General features: G+C 42.1%; 2 protein-coding genes across 6 annotated transcripts in view; one reads left to right on the forward strand and one right to left on the reverse strand.

Moving 5' to 3' along the window:
• Positions 1–25,322, reverse strand: part of SUPT3H (SPT3 homolog, SAGA and STAGA complex component) — a 242,448-nt gene that overhangs the window by 201,741 nt on the left and 15,385 nt on the right. The gene's annotated exons all lie outside the window — the stretch shown is intronic.
• The window catches only part of RUNX2 (RUNX family transcription factor 2), a 195,363-nt gene continuing 175,455 nt past the window's right edge, over positions 5,415–25,322 (forward strand). Inside the window, exons 1-2 of one of the 4 annotated variants that reach the window (XM_085542310.1) lie at positions 5,415–5,648; positions 5,870–5,989. In XM_085542310.1, coding sequence (XP_085398436.1) covers positions 5,932–5,989 — 58 coding nt within the window. In that variant the 5' untranslated portion in view covers positions 5,415–5,648; positions 5,870–5,931. The remainder of the gene's footprint in view (positions 5,649–5,869; positions 5,990–25,322) is intronic. The other 3 variants (XM_085542309.1, XM_085542312.1, XM_085542311.1) reach the window with 3 other exon arrangements.

Here is a 25,322-nt window from a genome sequence, read left to right on the forward strand (position 1 = left end):
AAACGGGCTTGAAGACGGAAACGCTGACACCAAATCTGAAGAGAGTGAATAATCTGCTTTAATGTTGCTTTAAATCTGTTCTCTAATCTTGATTGAGGTCCGAAAGCAGCGTTCGTTTTCCAGTGTAAACGCTGTGCAAAAGCTTTACAAACGTAGATCTAAATCTGCAACTGCCATTACTAAAATAAATGAAAAATCTATAAGCAGCAGTGAAACTGGCATGCAAATAAAAGAACTGTCAAGACATATTGCCTAAAAATAAGCTTACAATAACTATTTTAAAGACTGTGTGTGGTCTTACCCATACATTTTGGCAAGATGCACTTTCTCCAACCACAGCTAGATTCATCCAAAAGCAGTGGCACTGGAGAGTCTCTGTCTCACCTGTCAAACTTGAAGAACGTTGTTCAGCAGACCACCATGAGTCCATGGATGGGATCCACAGCGCTGCAGCAGCTGTTCTTGATAAGTGCTCTTTAACTACGGAGGCGAACACTTCAAAAATGTTCTGCAAGAGGATCACCCTTCATACACATCCATTTAAAAACCAAAGCAAACCAAAATACATCTAGAACAAGGCTTTGCGGACATCCATAGCAAAGCGGCACCAGGGACCCCAAATAGATCTGTTTGATAGCCTAAAATAGTCACTAAAGGTTCAAGATTATTCAGTTTACCTTAGAAATTAACTGAATTTAGCTTCCCCTCAGAAACTGTTAGGTTGCAGGCAACGAAATAAAGCGACAAGATCCCCAAACTTTTTATATCATGTAGGAAGGTGAAATGTCGGCTCCCTTCCTATACGACACTGGGGATATCTGAGCCCACCCTGCGGGCAGATGGAGTGAGAGGGGCAAGAAAAGATGCCACTTGTAGAACTACGCACCAACAGGTTCTGACGAGCAGAAAATCCCAGGGAGAAAGCTTATCTCACACCTCCCTGCAGAACATAACTCTGGCTGTGATTAAAAAGCACACGACCATTAATTCCCATTGTGGTGTAATTGTTCCCTAAAAATAGGTCACTGCTTTTAACTGCTGAGATCCACTCCAGTTTAACTACTGGTAGCATTGTATCCTAACAGCAAGAAGGGCTCTGGAGAGATTACTTTCACTTTTCCCTAGATATATTTAGTGTACTAACTAGCGTAGTTAGGATATTATTTTTCTTTGGTTTTGTCAGTAGCATGTTTGAAATAAATTTTATTAAGTGGTAGTGTATGTAACATTGCATTGTGGGTAGCAGTTTCCTGCCTTAACCTAGCCACATCCTCAGCTGTTATATGAGACAAGTTTCCCATATTTTCTGCAAGTTGGCTTAAAAAGAACAAAAAAAAAAAAAAAAAAAAAGAGAGAGAAAACAGCGACGAGGTTAGGATGATCCCAAGTGCTGTTTGTTTATGGCACGTAACGTCAAATTCAAAGTGCCCCTCAAATACTGCGCATTCTGCAAGGCACGTATTTGAGGAACATGAGAAAAATACCACTTGTCAGAGAAAGAGAGCTGAGCAGCAAGGACTGCAGGGGTTGGAGATGTAAACTAATTCAAAGCTGATCAGGGACAGAATGTTTCAGTGCAAAATACCTTTTTCTATTATAAATAGAGGCAAGAAATCTGGCAACTCAGGATGAATGCAAACGGTGCACTGCCACTTGCTATTAAATGCTGCACTCATTTATTAACAGAATACGAGCATCCTTTTAATTCAAGTAACAGCCCAGTTTCATTTGTCCTCCGTTAGCCTGATCCTACGGTACAGAAAAGCTGCCACTTTTGCTTATGCTGGATTTGTAGCAGAATTTCCCCCCCCTCTTTCTGGTTCATGGCTCCAGGTCCACATACTTCAAACCACATCTTATTTTGAGAAAAGCTGTAAGGTAGAAAAACATCCTAGAGAGAAGGCAGAAGAATCCCAGCTGTCCCACGCTCCTCCTTGCATCGCCAGTAAGCAGCTTCTGACAGAGAATGAGAACTGAAACAACCCTGGTGGTATGATGATTTTAATTAAAGGGCAGTATTAGCTTTTGCTTTAATTTGTTAGCACGTGTGTCCCAGCAGCGTATGAAGCTGCTGTGGAGCTGTTGGAAACCAGAGGCCTACAGGACGCCCAAGCTCAGCAAGAGAAATTCCATAAAATATGTTAATATTTTAATGCTAAGAGCCATCCAAAAATACAGTAAAATCACTCCAAAAATTGCTGCTTCTTACTGAGGAACACAGCCAAGCGTAGAGGTTTCTTTCCTTAATATATATATATATATTGAAATGCTGCTGTAGCAGAAGCAGATGCTTTAATACCACCACCTGCAATTAACGCTTGCATCTAAGGAGCTGCTTTCTGCTCTAGAGCAATCAGTGAGTTATCTCATATTCTGTGCAACTTGTAAGCAAGCACAGTTTGACAAGTTTGTCATCCTATCAAAGTAAGCAGAGGATTTCTACCTCTCTATCTGTAGAAAAAAAGAAACATGCAAGTACAAATAAGCTTCGTTTTCTGGTCCTTTATCACGAGAGCTTAAAGGAACGGAAGGTAAAAAGCCTGGGAATAAAGCATGGCTTACAAGCATCTGAACGTACTTCAAAATAAAAGAGGGCAGAGATGCAATTATCACTTAGCACTGCATTGCAGTCGACTATTTCATTTGCCACCAAGATGTAGCTCAGAGTTTACCAAAGAAATTCCTGAGCATAAGACTTCCTGTGTCAGCATCACTGTGACTCAAAGCGTCACAGGGGAACTCTGAATTTTACAGACACACCTTTAAAACAAAAAGGCTGCAACCAAAGCACCGCTTTACACAGTGAACTTTGGGATTCATGCATCTGCCTCACTGGAAGTGCACTATGAGCTGCAAGGCTCATTCTGCAGGAATGAAGTCTGAGCACAGTTCTGTTTTATTATGTCCCCACAATGACTAGTGAAAAAAAAGGTTTTTTTTCATTATCAGTTTCTGCAAACTACGTCTCATTTTCCCCATGCTACCATTTGTTCTTCTTGTGTTAATGTATTGTGCTTCACTAGATGAAGAGCTCACTGCCATGGCCCTGTTCTTGGGGTCACAGGTGAAAAAGTGTGCACAGTAAAGAGGAAAAAAATATCTCGGAGTTATCACAACAAAACAAGATTAGTAACAGAAGCAGAGAATCACTTTGCACACAATTGAAAATGTTAAAGAACAAACACAGTGTGTGGAAATACTGAGCTCACTGCAATGCAAAGACCTGAAAAATCCAGAGCTTCCTGCAGAAAGTTCAAAATTCAAATAGGAAAGATGTAACTAGGAATAAACTGTGAGGTTCCAACACTCTATCAACTGAATGTAAAGGAATGAAAGTGTCTAAGATCCAGCCTTGGCGGTCTGTCAGATGACAGCTCTGAGTTTATGTACCACCCAATGGGAGCAGGCAGGTCGCAGTGCACAGCTACGGCCGCAGAGTGCAGCGCTCACAGCCAGGAGCTCTGCAGGTACCGCAGGCTGAAGCCTCCAACACCCCTCGCTGCATCAGGAGCTGCCCTGAGCTGTCAGCCTCTCCAACACCCTCTGTTTGCATGAAAACATCACCCCCCTTTGAACCATTTTAACGCATTTCGCTTCTTTCCACTCATGTTCTTATCTGCACTGTGAAAATACAGAGAATTAAATAGCACTCGTACCAAAGCAGGGGATGGGTGATCAGCAGAATGCTCCTGTCTTGTTTTAAGGTGGAATTCTACACACACACACCAGCTGCTCCTAACGTCCCAGGTCCTGCACTAGGAGCGATGCAATTAACTCTGTTACAGATTACAGGAAAGTACCTTGTAATGTATAGGGCTTTATGCTGCTTTGCTAACTTTCTGATCAGGAAAGCTCAGGACGTCCCAGCTGTCATTTCACCCACATGTCCTTTCCCAGCCGCTGCTGCTGCCTGCTTCTAGCTGGGACTGCTGAGTGCCAAGAGGGGAATGCAAAGGGAGAGATGGCAGCTTCAAAGAGATGGGCTTTATTTACAAACGAAAGCTGAACGATACCTGGGAAAGGTTTTACACTGTTCTTCTGCTCCCAGCAACGTATGAAGCAACAACCAAACTAAAACTCGTTTGGCCAAAAGCAGAAAACACAGCGCCTGTGCAAACTGTGCAGGCTCAGAAGGAAAGCCCCAGCATCGTGTCCAGAGAGGCAGAAAATAAGCTACTTTCTTCCAAGATGTTTCCAATTTCGTTCTGAATCTGAGTGAGCAAATCAAGGCTACTAATACACACTGTCTGTGCACATTATTCCTTACTACGCACAGCATTTTGCAATTTATTTCAAAGCCTCCATTATAAACAAAAAAATACTGCTTTTGTTAACCCGCTCCGTACTGCTACAGTAAAGACTTATATTACACAATCAAAGTCAAAGTTACAATATGTTAAGTATATAAAAGATATTATTCACACATGCACACATATGATACGAAGCACTTAAATCTTACATATGCATCAAATTTATGTTTCATTTTAAAACTAAGTGTTAACATTAACTGCCGAATAAAGTTATTTATAGTCTCTCCAAAAGCCCAAACCTGCTCTGTGTCCCTCCTAAACACAAGCTATAATAAGCAATTAACAGAAGGGCAATCAAAACCTCCCGGTTGTGCAATGCCTCCATTCTATCACGGTGATATTTGCATTCGAAAGCATCACTGAGAGCGCAGAGCAACCACTTCTGATGCTCCAAGGACAACATATCGTCCCGGATAGGAAAGCAGCTTAACTGCCCCTATGTGTGTCCCCCAACAGTGCGTGCTGTGTGCAGGCAGGTAGGAAGGGTGGACGGCAGTGTGGATGTGCAGAGGGATGGGTGCAGCCCCAGCCCAGCTCGCAGCCTGCAAGGTACCGCTTCTCACAATGAGTTACAGACCTGCGAGGAGAGGAAGACAAGGAGAAAAAGGAAAACAGAAGGAATCCAGCCACCCGGCAAATGTGAAGCAGACCCAAGAGCGTGATGCAATCCAAAGATGTAAATTACTGTAAATCATCACTGTTGTTCAGAATTTCACACAGCCGCTTGGGCCAATTTTGCTCACTTTTCCACAGGCACAATAATGAAAGAGGGAGAGAAAGAATAAGAAAAAGGGGGGGGGGGAAAGCAAACAAAAAAGGAGGGGGAATAGTGGGGGGGAACCTGAAGTGAGAGCACACATAGCGCTCTGCGGTCCATATGCTTTAACTGTACCGAAGTTTGGGCTCTTACAGCATTTTGTACTCCCTCCAAACCCTCGTGAGTCACAAAAATTACAAAGCTATATGGCTCTGGATGCCAGGAAGGGCCTTACCACGGGCCTTTTGTCAAAATAAGAAAAAGGGGGGGGAGAAAAAGGGAAGAAAAAAAAAAAAAGAAGGGAGAGAGCAAGAACAAGCCCCAGTGGTAGGCAGTCCTCTGCGAGTCCTCTGATGTCACGGGCCACATGATTCTCTCTCTCCAGTAACAGTGCTTGCAAAAAAAAGGAGTTTTAAAGCTTTTGCTTTTTTGGATTGTGTGAATGCTTCATTCGCCTCACAAACAACCACAGAACCACAAGTGCGGTGCAAACTTTCTCCAGGAGGACAGCAAAGAAGCCTCTGGTTTTTAAATGGTTAAGCTCCGCAGGTCACTACCAGCCACTGAGACCAACAGAGTCAGTAAGTGCTCTCTAACCACAGTCTATGCAGTAATAGTAGGTCCTTCAAATATTTGCTCATTCTCCCTTTTTTTTTTTTTTTTCCTTGTTTTGTTTCCTCGCTTTTCACATGTTCCCAGTGCTACCCAATTTTTTGACAGCAAAAAAACCATCTCTTGAGTCTATGCGATCCAGGGACGCTGCAAAACTAAAACGAGGTCTGGCTATGGTTTGTGTTTGCAGTTTGAGGATCCAAGAGGCATTTGCACCAGGAGGCGAAAGCTCTGCCTGAAACGAGAGGGACTATGGCATCAAACAGCCTCTTCAGCTCCGTGACACCATGTCAGCAGAACTTCTTTTGGGGTAAGTGCTGCGCTATCTCCGCTTCTGTTTGCCGCCGGTGGAGCTTTGTGAACAACGCGGGGTACGGCGATGGGATCAGAATGGTGCTGGATGGGATGCTGGGGTGGGGAAACAGCATGCTGGCTTTGCAGGGGGAATAGCACGGGCACCATAATATGAAACGGTGCTGATGTGGGAATGGAGAGGAGTCGGGGCTGCGTGCAGGGCTGGCAGCAGGTGTGCAGTGCCCGCGCCGCTGGGAAGGTCACACCGCGCTATCTCTGCTGGCACAGCTACAGTGCTCAGGGAGAGAGACTGCAGCGTAAGGGACAGCTTATGAAGGGCTCTGGTGCAAAGAGTATCCAACAGGTTAGTGACTGATATATTGTAAGAGGCACATGTTTTGTGATGTAGCACTGCTTCTGCTGTAGGCTTGATGAAAGCAAGCAGCACGGAGCATTTTGCAGCCTCCTCTACCCATAGCTGCCCCAGACATCCCATCTCACAGCGTGTGTAGCAGATGAAGTTATCAGTGCAAATCTGCAGTTCTTTGCCCTCATTTCACAGCAGAACGTGGTTCTTTCTTTTCTGATTTATTCATTTTAAAGTAAATCCTTCTCGCTGCACTTGTTACGAGCAGGGCAAAACATTCATGCATACGAATATTCGCTTACAAAATTCAAGTTATCTAAATTTAACATGCTGATAATTTAAGCTTTAATTGAAAGTGGGGTTTATAAAACTCTGTAGAAGAGCGCTGCCAAATATCTACTTCAATAGTCAGAACCATAAAAACAGATTACTTTAAGAAATCAGATCTGTACACTGAGGCACATTTATGTGTACTGAATCCATTCGTGCCCACAACATAATCATAAAAAGGCTCCCTTCCTTGCGGCTCACTCTGAACAGCTTCTTCCCCTCAGACACAGTTTTACATTCAGTACAAAGCATCTCAATTCCAAAATATTCAATGACAGCAAACACGATATTGAATGATCTCCCCGCATGTAAAACCAAGTTACATTTTAGGAGGGGCTGGGAAATGCTGTGTTCTACTTGTCTTTGAGCAGTGGTGAGAAGCGCATGCAAGATCTTTTACATATCATCTCTTACTGACACAGATCAGGAAAACTAACAGAGAATTCTGAGATACAGAGGGAAAAAAAATATATCTGAAAACTTACAGGATTTTCTTAATGGTGTCCATCATGTTGAAACTAGGTTGGGGCTGCAGTTAAACCTATAGGCTTTCCTCCCCTGCCCCCCGTGTAAGGAAAACAATGCTAGGACCACTGGCAGCGACTGCATCCCAGCCAGGCTCGTATTGTACCGAAGCGGTGAGCGAAGTTCCTCTCACCCCTCCTACCTCCCCCACTTTGACTGGTTCCCAGTAAGGCACTCAGAGCTCCATGGCTGCACGCTGAGTAGCTCCGTACAGAAGAGAGGACAATCTATTTCAGCCCACAGATAGCAGAGGCAATAACAGAACTTGCTCAATGCACAGAACGTAGGGCTGAAATGCTCACACAGAAATGGCAAGCAGCTTTCCTGCTAAAACTGCTGTCTTAATGAAGCAGAGCAGAAGTGTAGCCAGACCACATTATCCCAGTGTTTACAACAGGAAATACAGTTTACATGTATAGGGACTTTCTTTTGCTTTTACTTCCAAAAGAGATTAGAAGAAATTTAGTTGGCTAAAATTATCAAAACACGGAGTGCTGACTGCTTAATTCATCTGCTTCTGATCGTTCCTCAAGCAAGTGAAAGGGATTGTAGAACGAAGAATCATTCTTACCCCTAAACTTCACAGAATCGGGTTGGGCACAAAAATGTACAGAATCTGTGCACAAATGCACAGAACAGCAAATGCCATCAATTCTATAATACGTAATCGATAGCTCTTACGCTTCAAACAGAAGGAACTAAAAGCTTATGAAAGTGAGACAGAGCACATTAAAAAACAAGCAGACCATAAGCCCAAAGTTACTCATCAGTCCCCACATCGCATCCCGGCACAGAGCGCTGTTACTCTTTGCTACCCCTCAGCTTCTGTGTCTGTTCCCATCACTGACTCCAGCCTGTTTGGGACTGCTGAATTTGATTATGCTTTTCTCTAAGAAAAGAGTGATGAAGAATCACAGTGATGAGCAATAGCAGGGAACGAAGGCAGTGCTGTGATGACTAGCTGACAGGGGCACTAAGCTACGTCTGCGTTTTGCTTATTGCGCTTGACATTGCCACGTGCTTTTAGAAAGGGAGATACAACAGTAGGGAAGAGGAAGAAGCCCTTCCTGCTGAACAGGGATGCAGATCCCTGCACATCTCGGTGCATCTCAGCTAAGCAGGCACTGTCCTGAGATTCAGAGACTGAATCCAGAGCAGCTCTATATTAAAGCAGTTCTGCACAGGTTCGGAGCGCATTATGCCCATAGGTGGGAATGATCTCTTGGTATTTTAATATAGGTACATCATTTTAACTGAAGTATCTTATTTGTGTCCTTATCATCTTAAAAAAAAAAAAAAAAAAAAAACACTCTGTGCAAAATATGAGCAGCATATTAGAAAATCAAGTAAACACTGTGTATATCAGATACTTTAGAACATATAATACTCTTGAAAGGGCTCCCGTAAAAGTTACACATGATTAAAAAAAAGCATTTCCAATCGTGCTCTGTGCATGCAAGGATTTAACTGAGGAATGTAAAATTAGATCAGGGTTCGGCTCCTAATTTAATCAATTATTTCAGGTGTAACTTCTGGTAACAGATCCCACTAGAGCAGCATGATAAATCTAAAGGAAAGACTGCAAGTTAACAACAAAGCGTGCCCTCCACTTATATTCAAAGACTTGACAGAATATTCTCAGTTATTCTTAAAAAGCAAAAAAATAAAATAAAATAAAATAAAAATTATAGATTCCTTCTCTGAACCATCTTATCATTGGGAAGGGACCTTATTTTTCCTTTCATTAGGATACTGATAAGAGGCACGGGCTGTACGTAGAGTTTTCTGTTTAACATGTTTGTACGGCCGTGGATGCTAAGTAGAATCTCGGTGATCACGAGTGTGTGCAGACGTAATTCAAAGCAAGGGGACTTTAAGAAAGACACAGAAGGAATGCAGGAATCGCTGTTCTCTTTTGCATTCAGAAAGCTGCAAGGTTCTCCCTCAAACATGCAGAGCCATGCAGCATCTCAGGCACTGATTTAATTATCTGTCTCAAATGAACCCTTAATACTGATAGCGTTTAAATCCGGTGCGCTGGTGCAAAAAAAGCACTGCAATGCTCCCAGTTTGTTAGAAGAACACTGAAGTATCTGATGGTTAAATAAAGCAAGGAGAGAAAATCAAAACCCTGACTCATTAGGGGCACTAAGATTTTATCAAACGTTCAGGATTAATCTCTATTGAATAGAACCATTCACAAATCAAAACTCGCTCTCCTTCAATACTTCCATGCAGTGCTAATCAATTACAACCTTTTCTAGTTATTCCAAATCCATGTGCTTTTAATTTTATTCACTGGTGGTCTCAAATATAATATTCAGGCCAAGCTAAGTCATTCTGTATTGCAACTTTGCTTTTTTTCAATAAATATTCATCTAGAGGTTTTCTTAGAGAGAACTGCTCGTATGAAGACTGTGGTAATATTTTTATACTGTACCTCCTTGTTGAAGCAAAAGGTTAGGGGTTACCTAAATACCTCAACTGTATATACAAAAAAAGGAAAAGGTAAGTATTCACATGAAAAATCCAAAGGGACTATATTATTTATTTTTGCATTTCCTATGATTAATGATGCACCGGTGCATACTTGAAAACTGAAGTCAAAATAGAGTAACACCTCAAATTCCTTTACAAACTGTACAAATATCAAACTTCCATGCCGTATTAACTGCTCTACCAGAAACATTTAAAGGCTCTGCCACCCCGCATTAAGAGCAGAACAATGATAGTGGAATTCCTCTCCAGCAGCGCAATTCCTCGGCCCTGGTCAGGAGAACACTGATCTAAAACTGGACCTCATAGGTTTCCTTTTCCAGCTGGGCTATCAGCACACAACCTTCCTATAAGAAGCTCAGTGCAGCCTTAGGCAAACAGCATAGATCTAATACTGCATTAAGTGCAAGCAGGAAAACAAAACAGTAACCGATTCTTGCAAGAGATGCTCATTCTATAGCACGCAAGCACCAACAGGAGCTGTGCTTTGGTTGCGTCGCCTTGCAGCATGCACCCATCACTGAGCATCAACAGCACGACAGGCTGAACGGATGGGCAGAGCTGTGTGTTATTCCGTGCCCAAATGCAGCGTTCATTTACTGAACTGGGAGTGCAGAGCAGTGGGAGGAGGACCTGCAGCAGGGCTGCAGAGCTGCTGCCCGCGGGGCTGTGTGCCTTCCCTGCCGCCCGCACAGGAACCAACTCCGTGCGGTGCAGGAGATGGACTTGGTTCTGAAAACTCATTAAATACACTCCATTAATAAGAAGTACAATAAATTGCCACGTTTAATATGCCCTAGGGTACATCATATTTTAATTAAGGCGGCCTCAAGATAAATAGTGAGTTTCAGATGGTAAAACCTGAAGCATGGGAAGGATTTAGCTCAGGCTCCGAGAGCATCTGAGGCTCTCATGACCAGACAAGAAACTGCAACAGAAAAAACTTCCAACTGCTGGCTTAAACAGAAAATGCTCATTTGTCTGAAAGGAATAAATGCAACATTTGTTTTGATAAATGTACTCAAAAATAAGTTAGTAAACTGCCCGCTATTTCAAAGAGATTTTCCTTATGAATTTTGCCAGACGTAGGAATTAACCACAGGTTTTCATCCGGAGACAGCAGACACCCACAGAGCACAGCTAACACCTACCTACACCACAGAGCCCCGGAGAGGAGCTTCTGTCCCCAGCACAACACCTCCCTGCTGACACTGCACACAATAATTCACTTTCCTATTCTATATGCTTATTTCAAAGCAGCTTCCGAGGGCTGACGGGGAGCAGATTGAGGAGGTGCACCTTCTGCTCTCAGGTGTTTTTGTTTTTAAGTTAATAAAGCTTAAATCCAAGAGCACGCTTCCTTACATAAACACTCTCCTCTACAAATAAATATAAGACCTGCCACTTCGCACAGGGAAAAGCACACCCCAAAGAGAGCGTTTTCGAGATGAGCACAAAGGCAAAATAAACTCGGGTTACAGTTCAACATTTCCAATTAGAAAAGAAATCCATTATTCGTGCATCTGTTTCCTGCACCTATATTTCACCCTGCCTGTCAGAAAGCTGTCGTAGCCTCTCCACGTATGTAAGCTCCCTGTGCAATGTACCGCTCTGCCCTGGGAGGAAAGCAGGCACAGGTTTTCTAGCGACTCGCTTTGAATGTTTCAAGTCATTTTAATCAGAGCCGCTCAATAATCCCACACCAACTTTCTCCTTATTAAGCGTGATTTGCTATGCTAGAATTAGGATTTATAACAAATTAAAGTGAAAAAAGAAGGCTAGATTTTCATTTAAACCAACATGCAGTGAAGTATTTCCATATCATACTTAGAGCATTCTTCGTGGAATCCTTTTAAAATACGTCCTCACCTCTGATAAAACCACCTTTATTTTTATAGCAAAGACTGAAAGCGGTTTCTCCTGCTGCCCCTCTCTTTAGAATGTTGTTCCCACTACAGCCAGGCAGTTGTGACATTAACAATAGCTTTAACCTGCACTGTGCTGTATATACAGTTCCCACGGCAGAGATACATTGGCAGGAATTCACCCACCGATGGCTGCCGTGTCGCTGATGGACACTCACTTACTTCACATATTATACCCCAGCAGCACTGCTAACGCTTCATAAGGACTCGGAATTTATTACCATTCATTTTCTTGACAAAGCAAAGTTAAGTTCTGAAGACCCCACATATGTTTATTCTCCCCAAAATTTATCTGAACCTGAAGTATGCCATCCCACTGCTTACTTCTCCCTCGCGGTCTGATATCTAACATCAAAATCTGCTCTGTGGTTTTACTGAATCAGAGCACCAAATTACATCGCTCTGTTGTTCACAGAAAAGGGCCCGACCTCCCTCACAACCCAAATTAACTGCGGGACTAATGAGCCATGTGTGCACCTCCATGTGTGGACATGCATGTACAGCCACGAGCAGAGCATGTGCAGCGCTGCTACAGCAGGTTAGCGGGGTGACACTGCACAGCCTTATTAACTGATGAATTAAATCTCATTAGCAAGCACGCCTATAGTATAAACACCACCACACTGGTGAGCAAAAGATTGAGATGGTGGTTGGGTTTTTTTTATTTTTTTTATTATTTTTTTTTAGGAAACACCCAACGCAGATAATTATGTGCAAATATCTTCCCTCCCACGTAGCATTAATCTCTAAGGAGATCTGTAATTCCTCCGAATACAAATCAGAATGCAGAGAGTTAAAAAAGCACGGGATTTTAATACAGCCATGTGTGGTATTCGAACAGGGTATTCCTTCTTGTAGGAAATGGTAATGAGTTGTGTATGCGCAAACATGCACACGAGCACAGTTCAAACTTCTAATTCCTACTGATTCACGCTTCTAAAAGTCTGCATTTCTCCATGCAGAACACAGTAACAGGGTCAGGTTTGGCTGTGCCCCTATTGGTGAAACGCCTTTAGCAGAGCACTGAGGTTGCACAACGCCTGGAGGTGCGATCTCATCTAAACCTGACAGCAGTGCAAACATCGAAAGGACTTTCACAATGCTTCGCATCTCTGCTTTGCTAATACGCAGTTCAGGAAGCTGAAGCAAGGAGCTCAGTTTCATACCTGTGAAGGGTGCCTGCTAGCAGTACTGCAGTGCTCTAAGCTAATTGCTGATATGGAGACAATAGACGGTAGAAGCTGTCTGTGTAGAATGCTTGGCAGTATTTCTGAGAAGGCAGGTACCTGGGAGTGAGCCTGGCACTGCCTTCTCATTCCTACAGTCCCAGGAAGGAAAAAACCTGTTTCTGCAGACATTACACTGACCCATCTTCACTCATCTCAGCTTGCAGAGTTCTATAGTGTGGGCTTTAGCCAAGGCACTCTTATCTGTGGGTCAGCTGCTGGGACTGACAAAACAAATAAGGTGCCCCAGAAGTTCTTATACAGAACTCTGACCTGAAATGTCGAGTCACTCGGCCAAGAATTGATGTTACTTCCCTGTACTACTTTCTGTTCTTGTATAACAATATTAGTATAACTGACTCTAAATGCCAGCCTTCACGAAGAACCAGCGTGAGTCATTTTACGCAGATTAAGCAGTTATGATTCAATGGAAAATAAAAGGCACGATCAACAACAAGCAGAATTCTGAAGACTACCAGAATTCCTTATTTTACTGCATTATGCCTCAAAAAGCCATCGGTGAGATTAGCCACGACCTGACCTGACAGGGGACCCATGTATACCTCGCTGGGCAAATCCCACTCGGAACTGCTTTCATTCTCACGCACTGCCGTGTTCAGCTCAGAGCCCTGTGCCTTTAAATAGGAAACTTTAGGGAAAGAAAAATGTGTCGTTTGCTTTTTAATATTGAAGGGACGTGTACGGTCAAAGCTCGGTGACGCTTTTATTGATAGGGTTGGTGAATTCCTGCTATTAGCTATTGTACAGCACTCACACACAGAAGCAGCTTTGTTATAAATACGCCGCAGACTCAAACGCTGCATTTCCGAACACAATCTGCAAAGCTTGTTTCCTCTAAGAAAAGAGCAGTGGTATAAATTCACATTAAGAGACTTCATCATCCGCAGGTATCAAAGTTTAACTCGGCTGCACTCGGTTGCTTGTGGCATAAGCACGCCGTAACAATGACTGGTTTATTTAAAACTGACAGGAGCAGAAAGCAGTAACTATTTGCTCAGGCGCTGCACATTAGTGTGCACCAGTAAAAATGTTCCTTTTTCCCAAAAGGATTTTTGGCAGAAAGGGCATTCACTTCGCTTCCTTCCCACCCTTCTTACATGCGACTTTGTACATTCAAAACTAAGTGCTGCATTTTTCTTGGTATTCAGTATATATGTTTTTTTTATTTCCCCCCTTCCTGATTAAAAAGCATAAACAGAAACACTACAACGAATTCAGAGGGCAAGCTGTGTCTGCTGGGTTTTAATTAAAGAAACCAAGGCTCAGGAAAAATTTGGTCATTTGTGGATAATAAAATGCAATCTAGGTAGCAAGAAAAAAATTCACTTTGCATCACATGGGCAGGAATACATCTGCCAGAGCATAAATCCTCTCCGTGCCGCAGCACGAACAATTTCAGTAAGGCAACACAAACTGCATGCACAGGCACACGCTAACAAAACTTCTGATTGCTCAGTATGTAAGGAAGAGGACCTGAAACTGCTCCCTTATTCTGCACAGAAATTAGTCTAGCCGTGACCTCAAGCTAATTTCGGATGCTAAGCTCACTGCCCTCCTATTTTAATATTACCTTTAAAATCAAAAGCAAAGCGTTAATGACGGGCGAGCCATCTAACTGTGTGTCAGTACGTCTAAAAATGAAAGACAGTGTCCAGATCCATAGATCAATTATTACTACAGCCAATAGGTGCGAAACTAAGGCTTGAAAGAGCATCGTTTTGTTACTTCCAATTAGAAATATTAATTTGCTAACTAATGCCAAGGCACATGTGTAGTGCACATGTGTAAAACCGACCCGCTGCAGCCTGCTTACATCCACACACACGAGTCAGAATGTTCCCATTCTGATCAAAGATGTACGTAGCCGGATGTGCGGTTAATTCGCTGATCAGATTTTCACAACTGAAACCCATCTTGAAGCACACAGCCCAAGCTGCCAGCAGCTCTTTGCTTCACCACAGCTCCTCATCCGGGGTTTGCATTTTAGGATGCAGCTTAAAAATAAGATGCCGCTTTCACGCACACACACACACACACACACACAAAAAAAAGAAATGCAAAGGGAAAAACAAGCACAAAGAGGAAAAGGCACTTTTGGTCAGTCGCAGTGTTCTTAAAGGGCACCATGAGACAGAGCAGAATACACTTAAAACGCCCATTGAATTAGAACTCTGATCTTACAGCCGTGTTCCTACAGTAAGCTCGCGCTCCATAAAACCTATATAAAGAGTCGGAAGCAGAGATGTGTAATAGCACATGCACACTGTGCCCGACAAACCTGCCCTGTAACAACAACAGACAGGAGCTCCTCGGTGTCCCCAAAAGGTTTTAAAATGCATTGAAGCTATAAAATCACTCCTGTCAAACTTCAAGACAAGAATCAGCCAAACGTGCTACAGAAATAAAGGCTATTTCACGGGTGCTGCATTTGATCAGTTATGTAAAAAAATCAGAAGAATTTAAACAAACAGCTGGTTGAAGTTTTCTGCCATCGGATTTTCCCGTTTTCCTTCCTCGACTGCAGAACTGACTAGATACAGTAAACCCATACAGCAGCATGATTATCCTGTTGGATCAGACACGCATAAAATAATACTCTAAGCAAGCCTGTAAAGATACCAAGATGGGCATTAATTTTACAATTCTCATAGCTGATTTTAAAGACCTCATTTTCCCTCCTTTACGTACCTGGTAGTTATCAATTACTGATGTGTCTTCACCCTTCTTGTTGCAAAAACTCCTTAAAAACTCAGAGCACACACAGCACAACATTTGAAACCTAGATACATAAAAAACACTGTTTTTTTTCCCCCAGAAGCTCAGAAAATCTGAAGGTTTGGGATTTTTTTAGGCTGATGATATCTTCAGATAGAAACACAGAACGTCTGCAGACAGTAAGAAGCCTTTAGTAAAGCTTTTTGCTGCACCATAATAATCTGATCCAGAAATTCAAGGGTACCTTAAACAACGGGCTACCTGTTCTAGCCATGCTTAGGAATGTGGCCAAATCATTTTTATTGATTTAACCTTTATAGGAATGCTACATATCCTCAGAGCAAAACATTTCGAATGCATTTATAATATGATATACCTCTGAGAAGTTATGAAAAAAACTCTTATGACAGACAGCAAAGCCCCCCTCCGCTTGGGTGCTTTTTCTGATTCAGTGATCGATAGGCGTTCAGTATGAGACTGCTCTGTGAGCCCGCATGTGTTTGTGTTCCCGGGATAAAGTCAAACTGCAACGCTTCGAGACGAGCCTCAGATCTGACCTGTCTTTGTTTAAGAAATAAGAACTGCTGAACTGATAGCCAAGATTCTAAATACTCCTTTCATTCTAGAATTACACATCAATCATGTTACCTGCAAACATATCAAGTTAAAACTTCCAGGATTTACAGTCCTTTTTTGAATAAACTGAGCAGCACGTTAGTTATGTTCGCAGAGCTCACAGAAGGAGGTTTGTGCATCTCTCCAGAATTCTTAAAGAAGAACTTCTTAAATTCACCTCTTCATCAGAAATCTATTTTGTGTGCGTTTCAAGGCTGCGCATCTCGGTGCCACGATTCACATCCCATTATTGTGAAGCTCAGGTTTTAACAAATAGAGTATTTGGTGTCCTTTGCAGAGTTACAAATCGTTATCGGGGGTCACTTGGTTTCCAGAAAGTAAACTGCTGAGCTGCTCGTTCTGGGCAAGCTGCTGAGCAGTGGAAGCAGCTTCAAAACAATGCCTGAAAAGTCAGTTAAACAAAAGCTTGTGTGCTCGTGTTACCAATTAGATCAGTTACACATCTCCTAAAGGCAATCAGGGTGGTTTACGTTCGGTGTTCTGAGGGGTTTTGTTCACTTTGATTTCAAGTAAGCGGAGAATCTGGTAAAGGAAAGTAATTCTTGTTCCTGATTCCGGGTACAAAATTCTTGTATGTTCTCCTTCACAAGTGAAAAAAATCATAGCAAGAATGCTTTAGGATGGCAATGCACTGCAGCACTGATCACCTGTCTTAATATAACTCTGAGATTTGGTTTCCCTGAGGACAGCATGCCTATACACTGAGGGTCCTCTCATCTACACAGAAATACATAGTAACCCTACAAGGGAAGGAAAATATTAAAGATATTGATTAGTAAAGTAAGGACCTACCAGCCCACGTAATATAGGAAAGTTACATCAGAGCAATGAACTGTAATCAGAACATATCAAAAACCACACATCTGTAAATTCCCTTATTTACTACAAAGAAACATCCAAGCCTCTCTTTAAAAAACACAACATCAGTTTTGTTTTTTCCTCCCATGTTTTCCTAAGAAATATTCTGAAGAGAAACCTTTACCCAACCACACGACATCCGCACACCGAACATCCCTTTGATGTCAGCTTCACACTTGCTAAAGCAGATCAACATGAGATCTTGCAGTGACATACATCAGGGATTTTTCTAGGGACCCCTCATTTCCACCTCCCACCAATTAGTTGTAGCTGTACCTCCATTCATACCACACACACAGGACCTGGCAAGGCCAGCGCCTGCATTTATCTGCAGTCAGTTTGCTGTGCGCTGCAGTTATCCCTTGCAGATTAGGGGCAATATCAACTAATAATTTCAAATAATATCACTGAAGCACGTCAGAACATACACACTCGATTCCAACTTTAATACTTATAGAGTACAAGGGAATGGAGCAAGAGGGAAATGCAACCAATCGATAGATCTTACATCAACCAAAGGCTTTTTCTCTGCATTCGGAAGCCTTGGCAATGAACACGGGCTGCATCTCTCCCGGTTTCACAGTTACAGAACAGAACTTCTGTTGTCACTTTCTATTACAGTGCACCTTAAGAAAGGACCTACTACTGGAAAATGCTGGAATACGTTAGAAATGCAAGTTTGTCTTACGGACAGTGATGATGGAAAAAGGCCTCATTTAAGTGCCGTTATACCAATAAAACTGCTTGGAGCAGCAGACGTTTTTTGTAACATAATAGATGCATTTGTACAAGAGGATTTATTAGCATAGTTATCCTGGCAAACAATAACATCTTTTGATGCTACAGAAAAGCTGCTCTGTGCTGGAGCGTAAGGAACGTCAGATGGTGGAAAACTAACTTCATGCTTCTAACCTGTAAACGCGTTCCTGTCCTGACTGCTAACAAGTGTCCAAGCAGGGAAGATCACAGCCCCTCCAAGTGCTCACGTAGGGAACCTTCTGCTCTGTTCTGATGGAACAGAACGTGTGCGCTTCCAGCTTCCACAGCGCCAGCCTCCTTGGCAGCTCTGAGTAAGCTTTTCTGTGGCAAACCTGCACAGACAGGTTGCGTCCAGATTTCCAGTTTCTAAAGGAGTTTTATGTACATGGACATACACACACATGCATAAGCAAAGAGAAATGCAACTCAGTTGACCACTCAAGTCTGCATCCCATTAGAGGAGCAATTGTGATACTTCTGGAGCCCTAGCATTTAATGTCAGTGTTTTGAATAAGGGAATACAAAGTGAGGAGACAATGGACTCTGGGAACATGTTTTGTGAGGCTGTTTTATAGGGATTCAAAAAGGGGAACCGTACAGATGAGGAATAGCTATCTGTCATGGGACTGGTATTACACTGCATAGAGAGGGACGCCAGAAATACCATTTCTTGGTGGAATACATCAGTTAGAACAACGGGAGCATTAGGGGTCAGGCAAAGTACACGTTTGGGCAATGGATAATTTGAATAATGCAGCTTGTTTTCATGGCAACTCTAATAACTCTTCCGTATTTCCCTATGGATTGGGTTTTTTTGGTTTAACAAATCTCCCCACATTTTCAAAAGGTTGCCATTCATAAGAATGCCATTTCACAGCCAAAGAGTTTGACTGTGGCAAACTTGCCTCCCAGCAACATACCACCCACCTCTCCTACTTCCAGCTGTCTCTTCCTTAGATCTTGCAAGTAAGCAGTATAATTCTTCCATTTTCAAATGCCAGTTCCCAACCATCGATATCTTCTCGCAGAAGTGTTTCTAAGTACCTGTACACTTTGATACCAACAGGCAATTGGAACCTTTCATTTCTTTAGTAGGAATGTATAATTTATAGATAAGCACGCATTCGTGCAGTGCCTACCATAACAAAAGTGCTCGCCCATAGGTATGACTCCTGCTGGACAACATCATAAGAACAGCAGAACTCTTTTATACAGCATCATAGGATCACAGAATGGTTTAGACTGGAAGGGACCCCAAGGATCACTAAGCTCCAACCCCCCCACTGCATGCAAGAGCCACCAACCTCCACATTGAATACCAGCCCAGGTTGTCCAGGGCCCCATCCAGCCTGGCCTTGAACACCTCCAGGGTATTCAAGCCTCATTAGCTCAGCCTCATGGAGCATCTCAGTATTTCAGCCCGAAGTAAAGCTGTCTGTTTCGAGGCTAAGTTCTTTTGATGTATGTTTGAGAGGTCTCTCCTTACAAAATAACAAATTTTAAAGGCTTACTGATGACTCATCTTCAGGACTTGGTAATTTTGGTTCTTGCTGGAAAAATGCTTAGCAAATATTGTCAGCAAAATCCTTCCATTTTCTTTGTGTAAGCATATTCAAAACTTGAAAATAGCCACGTTAACAATTGTGCCCTCACCAAATATAGCTGTTCCCTATTTTGGATAGGATCCTGAAGGTATTTTCAACCAGAAAATTGGTTTTGGCTGCAACTAAATATTTTTTAAAAAATAAAATAAAATTCAAAGCATTTATGATTTTATAAACCTCACTGCCTGGTTTGGTTGTGTCAGTAGCACCGCGCAGGGCTCTGACAACAAAACATGGTTATTCTGCTCTCTCAGGCCGCTTCCTAACAGCACAGTTCACACCAAATACTAAGCATACAGCTGAACCTGGCCTTCCAAACCTACATTGAAAGAAAAGGTTGATGCTGCCTACCTATTACGCAAGGGAATTTTCAAGCTCAGTGCAGGATAAGCGTTGCATGCTGTAGCTGATATTGATGAAAAAATAGAAGGTATTTTAAGAGTCCCACAGGGGGATGCTGTGCCCGGTTTTGTCTCGCTTAATATATTCAGCATGGATGTGAGAACAAGGACAATATTTACTGCAATTTATTTGAGATCAAGCTGAAAGTTTCTCAAGTATTTGAGGAGAAGAAGGTCAGTTAGAGAAAGCCCGGAACAAACAGTATACAGTAAACAGGCAAGCGTAAAAAATGTAGACTTCACAAATCAATTGTTTAAACTTCTCCAGAGTGGAAACAGAAAAGAACCCATTAAATTAAAAAGGCTCACAAACTAAACACAGGGGCATCCTGCTCATTCTTATAGCCACTATTAGGCCTGGCACCCACAGAAGATGCAGGAGATACCATCCACGAGACACACAGAAGCTAAGGACTCGATAGAAAACTTTCTGCCTGATGGAAAATAAGGATTGAAAAGGTTATGGGAATACTGTTAGTCATTACAAAGCAAGTGATGATCAACTCTTCCTTGGTCTTGTGAGGAAAGACAAATAAATCAGAAGCAAAGGAAGTTTATATTGACATTACAGACCACTATTAATTCTTGTGATCTATGGTTGCCTTAATGAGGTGGCAACATTTAGAACACAACAGGACTTGTCAGATTAGATTTTCTGAGTCTTTTAGGTACGGAAACTTGTCTATACAGCTCCTAAATCCTGCTTGTGTCCCAAGTTACTTACTTTTTAAACCACAGCAAAGTGGATCAAGTGTTCTTCACACCCACTCTATTCTTACCTGATATCCTGGGTCACTAGCACATTGAGCATGCTAAGATTCTGCTCTTTTTACCATCTTGCACAACCAAAATCAGATAGCACAGCCACTATTACTTCATTGGATAAACAGAGGAGGAACTGAAAGAATAGACAAAGTTCTGAGGAGCTTGTCCCACCATCTCCTTTACTACAGCTTGTAACAGGTGAGAGAGTTCACTGTCCTACAGCAAGGACCCAGACCAAATTTGGTACCTTCAGTTCCCTCCCAGTCCTGTACATCTTGTATTCTATGACTAATAGAACGCATTCACTGATAAAGTCTTTGCTACATAATGGATTTTCCAAAGGAAAAAGTAGGATGGAAACTCTGCAGTGACTCAGCTACTCTGAAGGACGTGCTCAGATGCACGCATTCATTCTGCAGTTAGTTATTACACCTGACTGAAAGGGGAACCAACAGCTTGCAGTTCATTCCAAGCACACATACACAAAAGCATGATAGAGTGCACAAGGCAGTATATGCTGACATCCTCACTGATCTATGGGAAATGCTTATGCATGCCCAAAAGTGACACCAAAAAAGAAAAATATCACTAGTCCTGAGACCTCTACCCTGCAGTGAAAGATTGCATTTATAAATAGGCCTTACCCTGTGAAACACTTCAGCACACACACACAACTACTTGTGCCAGCTGAAGTCAGTACTAATATCCTGCTCAAACATCCAAATCATCCAGATAATCTGCTCAATAACTCTGCTCATGACAAGTGAAAAATGTACCCGTAGCCTATTATGGATTTGGAGAAGTGATGCATGACTCATTTTTAATCTGTAGCTACAAGTTGCTTTGTAGTGCTTCAGTAACAACTACCAGTTAAACTGTCAGCTTAACTACGTAGTTCAATCATGTTTGCAGCTGCCTTGTTTACAGTCTGAGTGGCTGGAGGACTTGCTCAGCTAACAGGCTCTACCATAGGGAGGCTGTGTTTTGGTTCAGGTAAATTTGAAAACTCCTTCCTGGAAAAACAAACCAAAATAAAACTGTTGCTTTCTCAGTAACCAGTTACCTCCTGTTACTTCTTCACAAAGTAGGACAGATTGCTGAAAGCTTTCTAGCCCTACAGCTCTGACTCAGACACCTCAAACTGTCTTAAAGTCCACCAGGCTTTGACTTCCAAATCAAACTCAATACTTTAAGGTAAAGGTCCTGACCGAAACTTGGAAGAAGCAACTCATTCTTAATTGAACACTGATCACACAAAGCCCCAAGGTTAAGACAATAACAATTACACAGAACTCTCTACCAGTGGTCACAAAGGAAACATGGACAAGGGGTTGAAAAGGCCCTCAAAGATCATCTAGTTTCAACCCACCTGCCACAGGCAGGGTTGCCAACAGGGTGAAAGGGAAGGCTGCATTAAGTCATTCATCATTACTTCGAGAAAAAGTAAAACTACTTGACTTCTTCATTTGGCAAAAACTAAAGACTACTTTACAAATGCTGCTGCATGAATCATAAGCAATTAATATCAGAAAGGCCTCATTAATAAATCTTAAACTGTAACTACTGTATTACATGGAAAGACTCAATTGCAGCATTTTAACACTCTTTCTTCAGTCAAAAAACATTCTTACTTTTTCCCCCCAGCAAGTTTATACCTCCCTGCCCTGCAGTAAATAAATTTATCTCCAGCTCTGACTGCAGAAGGCAGCCTACTTTGGCATAAGGGATAGTTATGCTTTTATGATCAGCGCCAGAACATTCCCAGTATCTTTCCTTTTGTCTATACAAGAAAGATGAGTCTTTCACCCACCGCAAAACCAACCCAGGGATGCTGCTGCTCACGTAACGCGGCAGCAACTGTTCTTCATGCTTTCACCATCCCACATTTAAACTGAAAACCTACCAAAACAGTCACAGCTATGATAGCTACCATCAGCTGGAGGAGATGTTGGCTTTTCAGATGAGCACGTGTGAATTGCTGGTGCCGTTACCTACCACCGTTACCTACCAGCTCTTGTCAGCAACAGTGGATGGAAACTGGAGGCAGGCATGGAAAAAATGCATGGCAAAATAACACGTAACAGGGAATGATCCAAAAACAATCCCCAACTGAATTCCTATTTTATTTATACCCAGTCAGACAACTATCTTCACTTGTATGTGAATGGAGGAAATAGCACTGACAATAAATACATAATATTCAGACATCCTTGGAGGTATCAAATACATCGCATTGGCTGTAACAGAGTAGGGAAAGCTTTATTTGAATTGCTGGGGAGAAGACAAGAGTATTGGTTAAAACTGCACATGGTTTCCAAGTTTCTGCCTAAGGCCCCAATTTTCAATTGATAAAATAGTGCTGTGAATTCCCTGTTTCAAACAGATTGTAGCGATAAATCAAATAATATCCTTCTTTCAAACACTATGTTGACATATAGAGAAATCTTTTAAGAAATTAAATGCTCCGTATAAAGTTCTTAAATACACATTTGAATAGGCAATTTTAGAACTTTTCTGGATTAATCTAAACAAAAAGAAAAAACAGCTGGTGGTTTGGGCTTTTGGTTTTTATCTGTCTTAAGAAGTCAAAGATAAATAATTCCAGTTGAATCCCAGTTCTAGAAATATATTTGACTTCAGTTATTCAAACACTCTCTCAAAAACAGTTCTGTAATTCGTTAGAATTTCATCTCTTTCCATGAACTGATCACACATCTGTTCAGACACCAGAACCATCAAAGGGCCCAGCAGACACTGAGATGACCCTGCACAGCCAACGCTGGGCACGTAACTCCCGCTGTGCACGAAGGGCCCTAGCTGGGCATGCACAGTGAAAGGCCCTGCCAGTGCAAACTCACAGACAGACCTTGTTTTAATACACATCTTTCCAAAGAAAGTCTCATTCTTGAAGGTATAAGACTGGCATTTAATAGAGAAACAGAGAATAAGGAAGCTTGCCAACAAGCTACAGAGTCTTTTGCTTGCAAGGCACCAGATATGTATCTAGCCCCGTTATATAATATGCATTAAAGCTGATTGAGTTTACCTGATTTTTCAGTACCCCATACACAGGGCTACTTACCTTCTATTTCAGTTCAGTAAGCACAAACAGACCTAGAAGTTCCTAGTACAATCAGCATTTATAAAGCTGCAGCTTTCCCAGTTCATTTGCATACAGCTAGATTTAATTACACAATTTGCATTACATGTTTCAGATTTGCATAAATTCTGATTTCCACAACTGATCTCTCTGCTATAAAAAGTGAAACTGGAACTGCTAAGACATGAGCTGAACTTGGGAAGTCTAGAATGTGTAACTTTTATCTGTATTAAACACAAAGCAAAACTCTTCAGTCTGCATTCCCTCCTAGTAGGTAACAGAGAGAGAAAGGTGTCCACTTATCTCAGAGCTTGCATGACAAAGTCACATCCAGCCCTGTGCTTCTCACAGCCATACAGCCTCCAAAAAGATAACAATTTAAAGAATTAATCAGCCTCTAGTAACAACATCACACTATTCATAGATGGATTTTTCTTCTCTAAAGTCTCTATACACACATACAAAAATGTATACATTTAAATACATAGAACGGCCTGTGTCACAAAGGCCCACAGTGCTTATCCAGCTCCAACCCCCTGCTGTGTGCAGGGTCACCAACCAGCAGCCCAGGCTGCCCAGAGCCACATCCAGCCTGGCCTTGAATGCCTGCAGGGATGGGGCATCCACAGCCTCCTTGGGCAACCTGTGCCAGTGCGTCACCACCCTCTGGGGGAAAAACTTCCTCCTAAGATCCAACCTAAACCTGCCCTGTCTCAGTTTCAAACCATTCCCATATACATATATTTTTTTAACCTTCCCTCCTTGAGCACAGGCCTACTGCTTGGGTTCTCAATTTCTTTAGAATGAAAAGTAATAGCATAAAGAAGTATAAGGTTGGTTGAGAGGAAAGCTCTCTCATGTCATTTGTGGAATGACAAAGTTTTTTCTAATGCAAGTGTCCTAACTTGTTTAATAAGAAACAAAAACAGCGTACCATGAAATTCTTTATTTGTATTCTCTCACTGTTGTAAAAAGGCAGATTAAGTTACACTGTGTTGATTTCAAGTTTATTCCTTGGAGAGCCTGGTATCAGTGTGTACATACCAGATGTCTGTGCTATCCTGCTCTACAGCACCAGAAGCACAAACAGAAGGATCCAGGCTTGTATTGAAGGCCTGACACGCAAAGAAGGAGACAAATACAGACGGATTCATGGTGAAGCATTACTATAGCTTCCACACGGCTAGTCATGCTTTATTTCAGGACCAAAACACGCTCCTTCAAGATACGTTATCCAAATGACTCTGAATCATAGTTAAAGGAGAACAACAAGACAGCTGCTAGCACTGTAAGATTGGTTGAAAACAAAATGAGCATTAAACACGCAGTCCTTTCAGGGTCACAGTACAGCCTACTAAGATTCTATAGCGTTCCATCCTTTTTCAAGGGTAAGACTGTGTCACGGCTGTTGCCTTTTTTAAGCAAGAAAGACCCACACATAAGCAAAAGCCAGTGCTTCTTCAGAAATACTCATCGAGTCTAGAAATGGAGGATGATTCAAAACCACAACTACTCAATTTTCTAAAGGTTGTACAAATCATGTTAGGGGAAAGGGGAGAAAAACAATCTGAGCTAAAAATAAGTAACAAAGAAACATTATCATTCAGAGAAGGGTACATTA

This window comes from Coturnix japonica, chromosome 3 (assembly GCF_054131305.1).
Source record: "Coturnix japonica strain WE chromosome 3, WE-NBRP24, whole genome shotgun sequence".
Classification (NCBI taxonomy): Eukaryota; Metazoa; Chordata; class Aves; order Galliformes; family Phasianidae; genus Coturnix; species Coturnix japonica.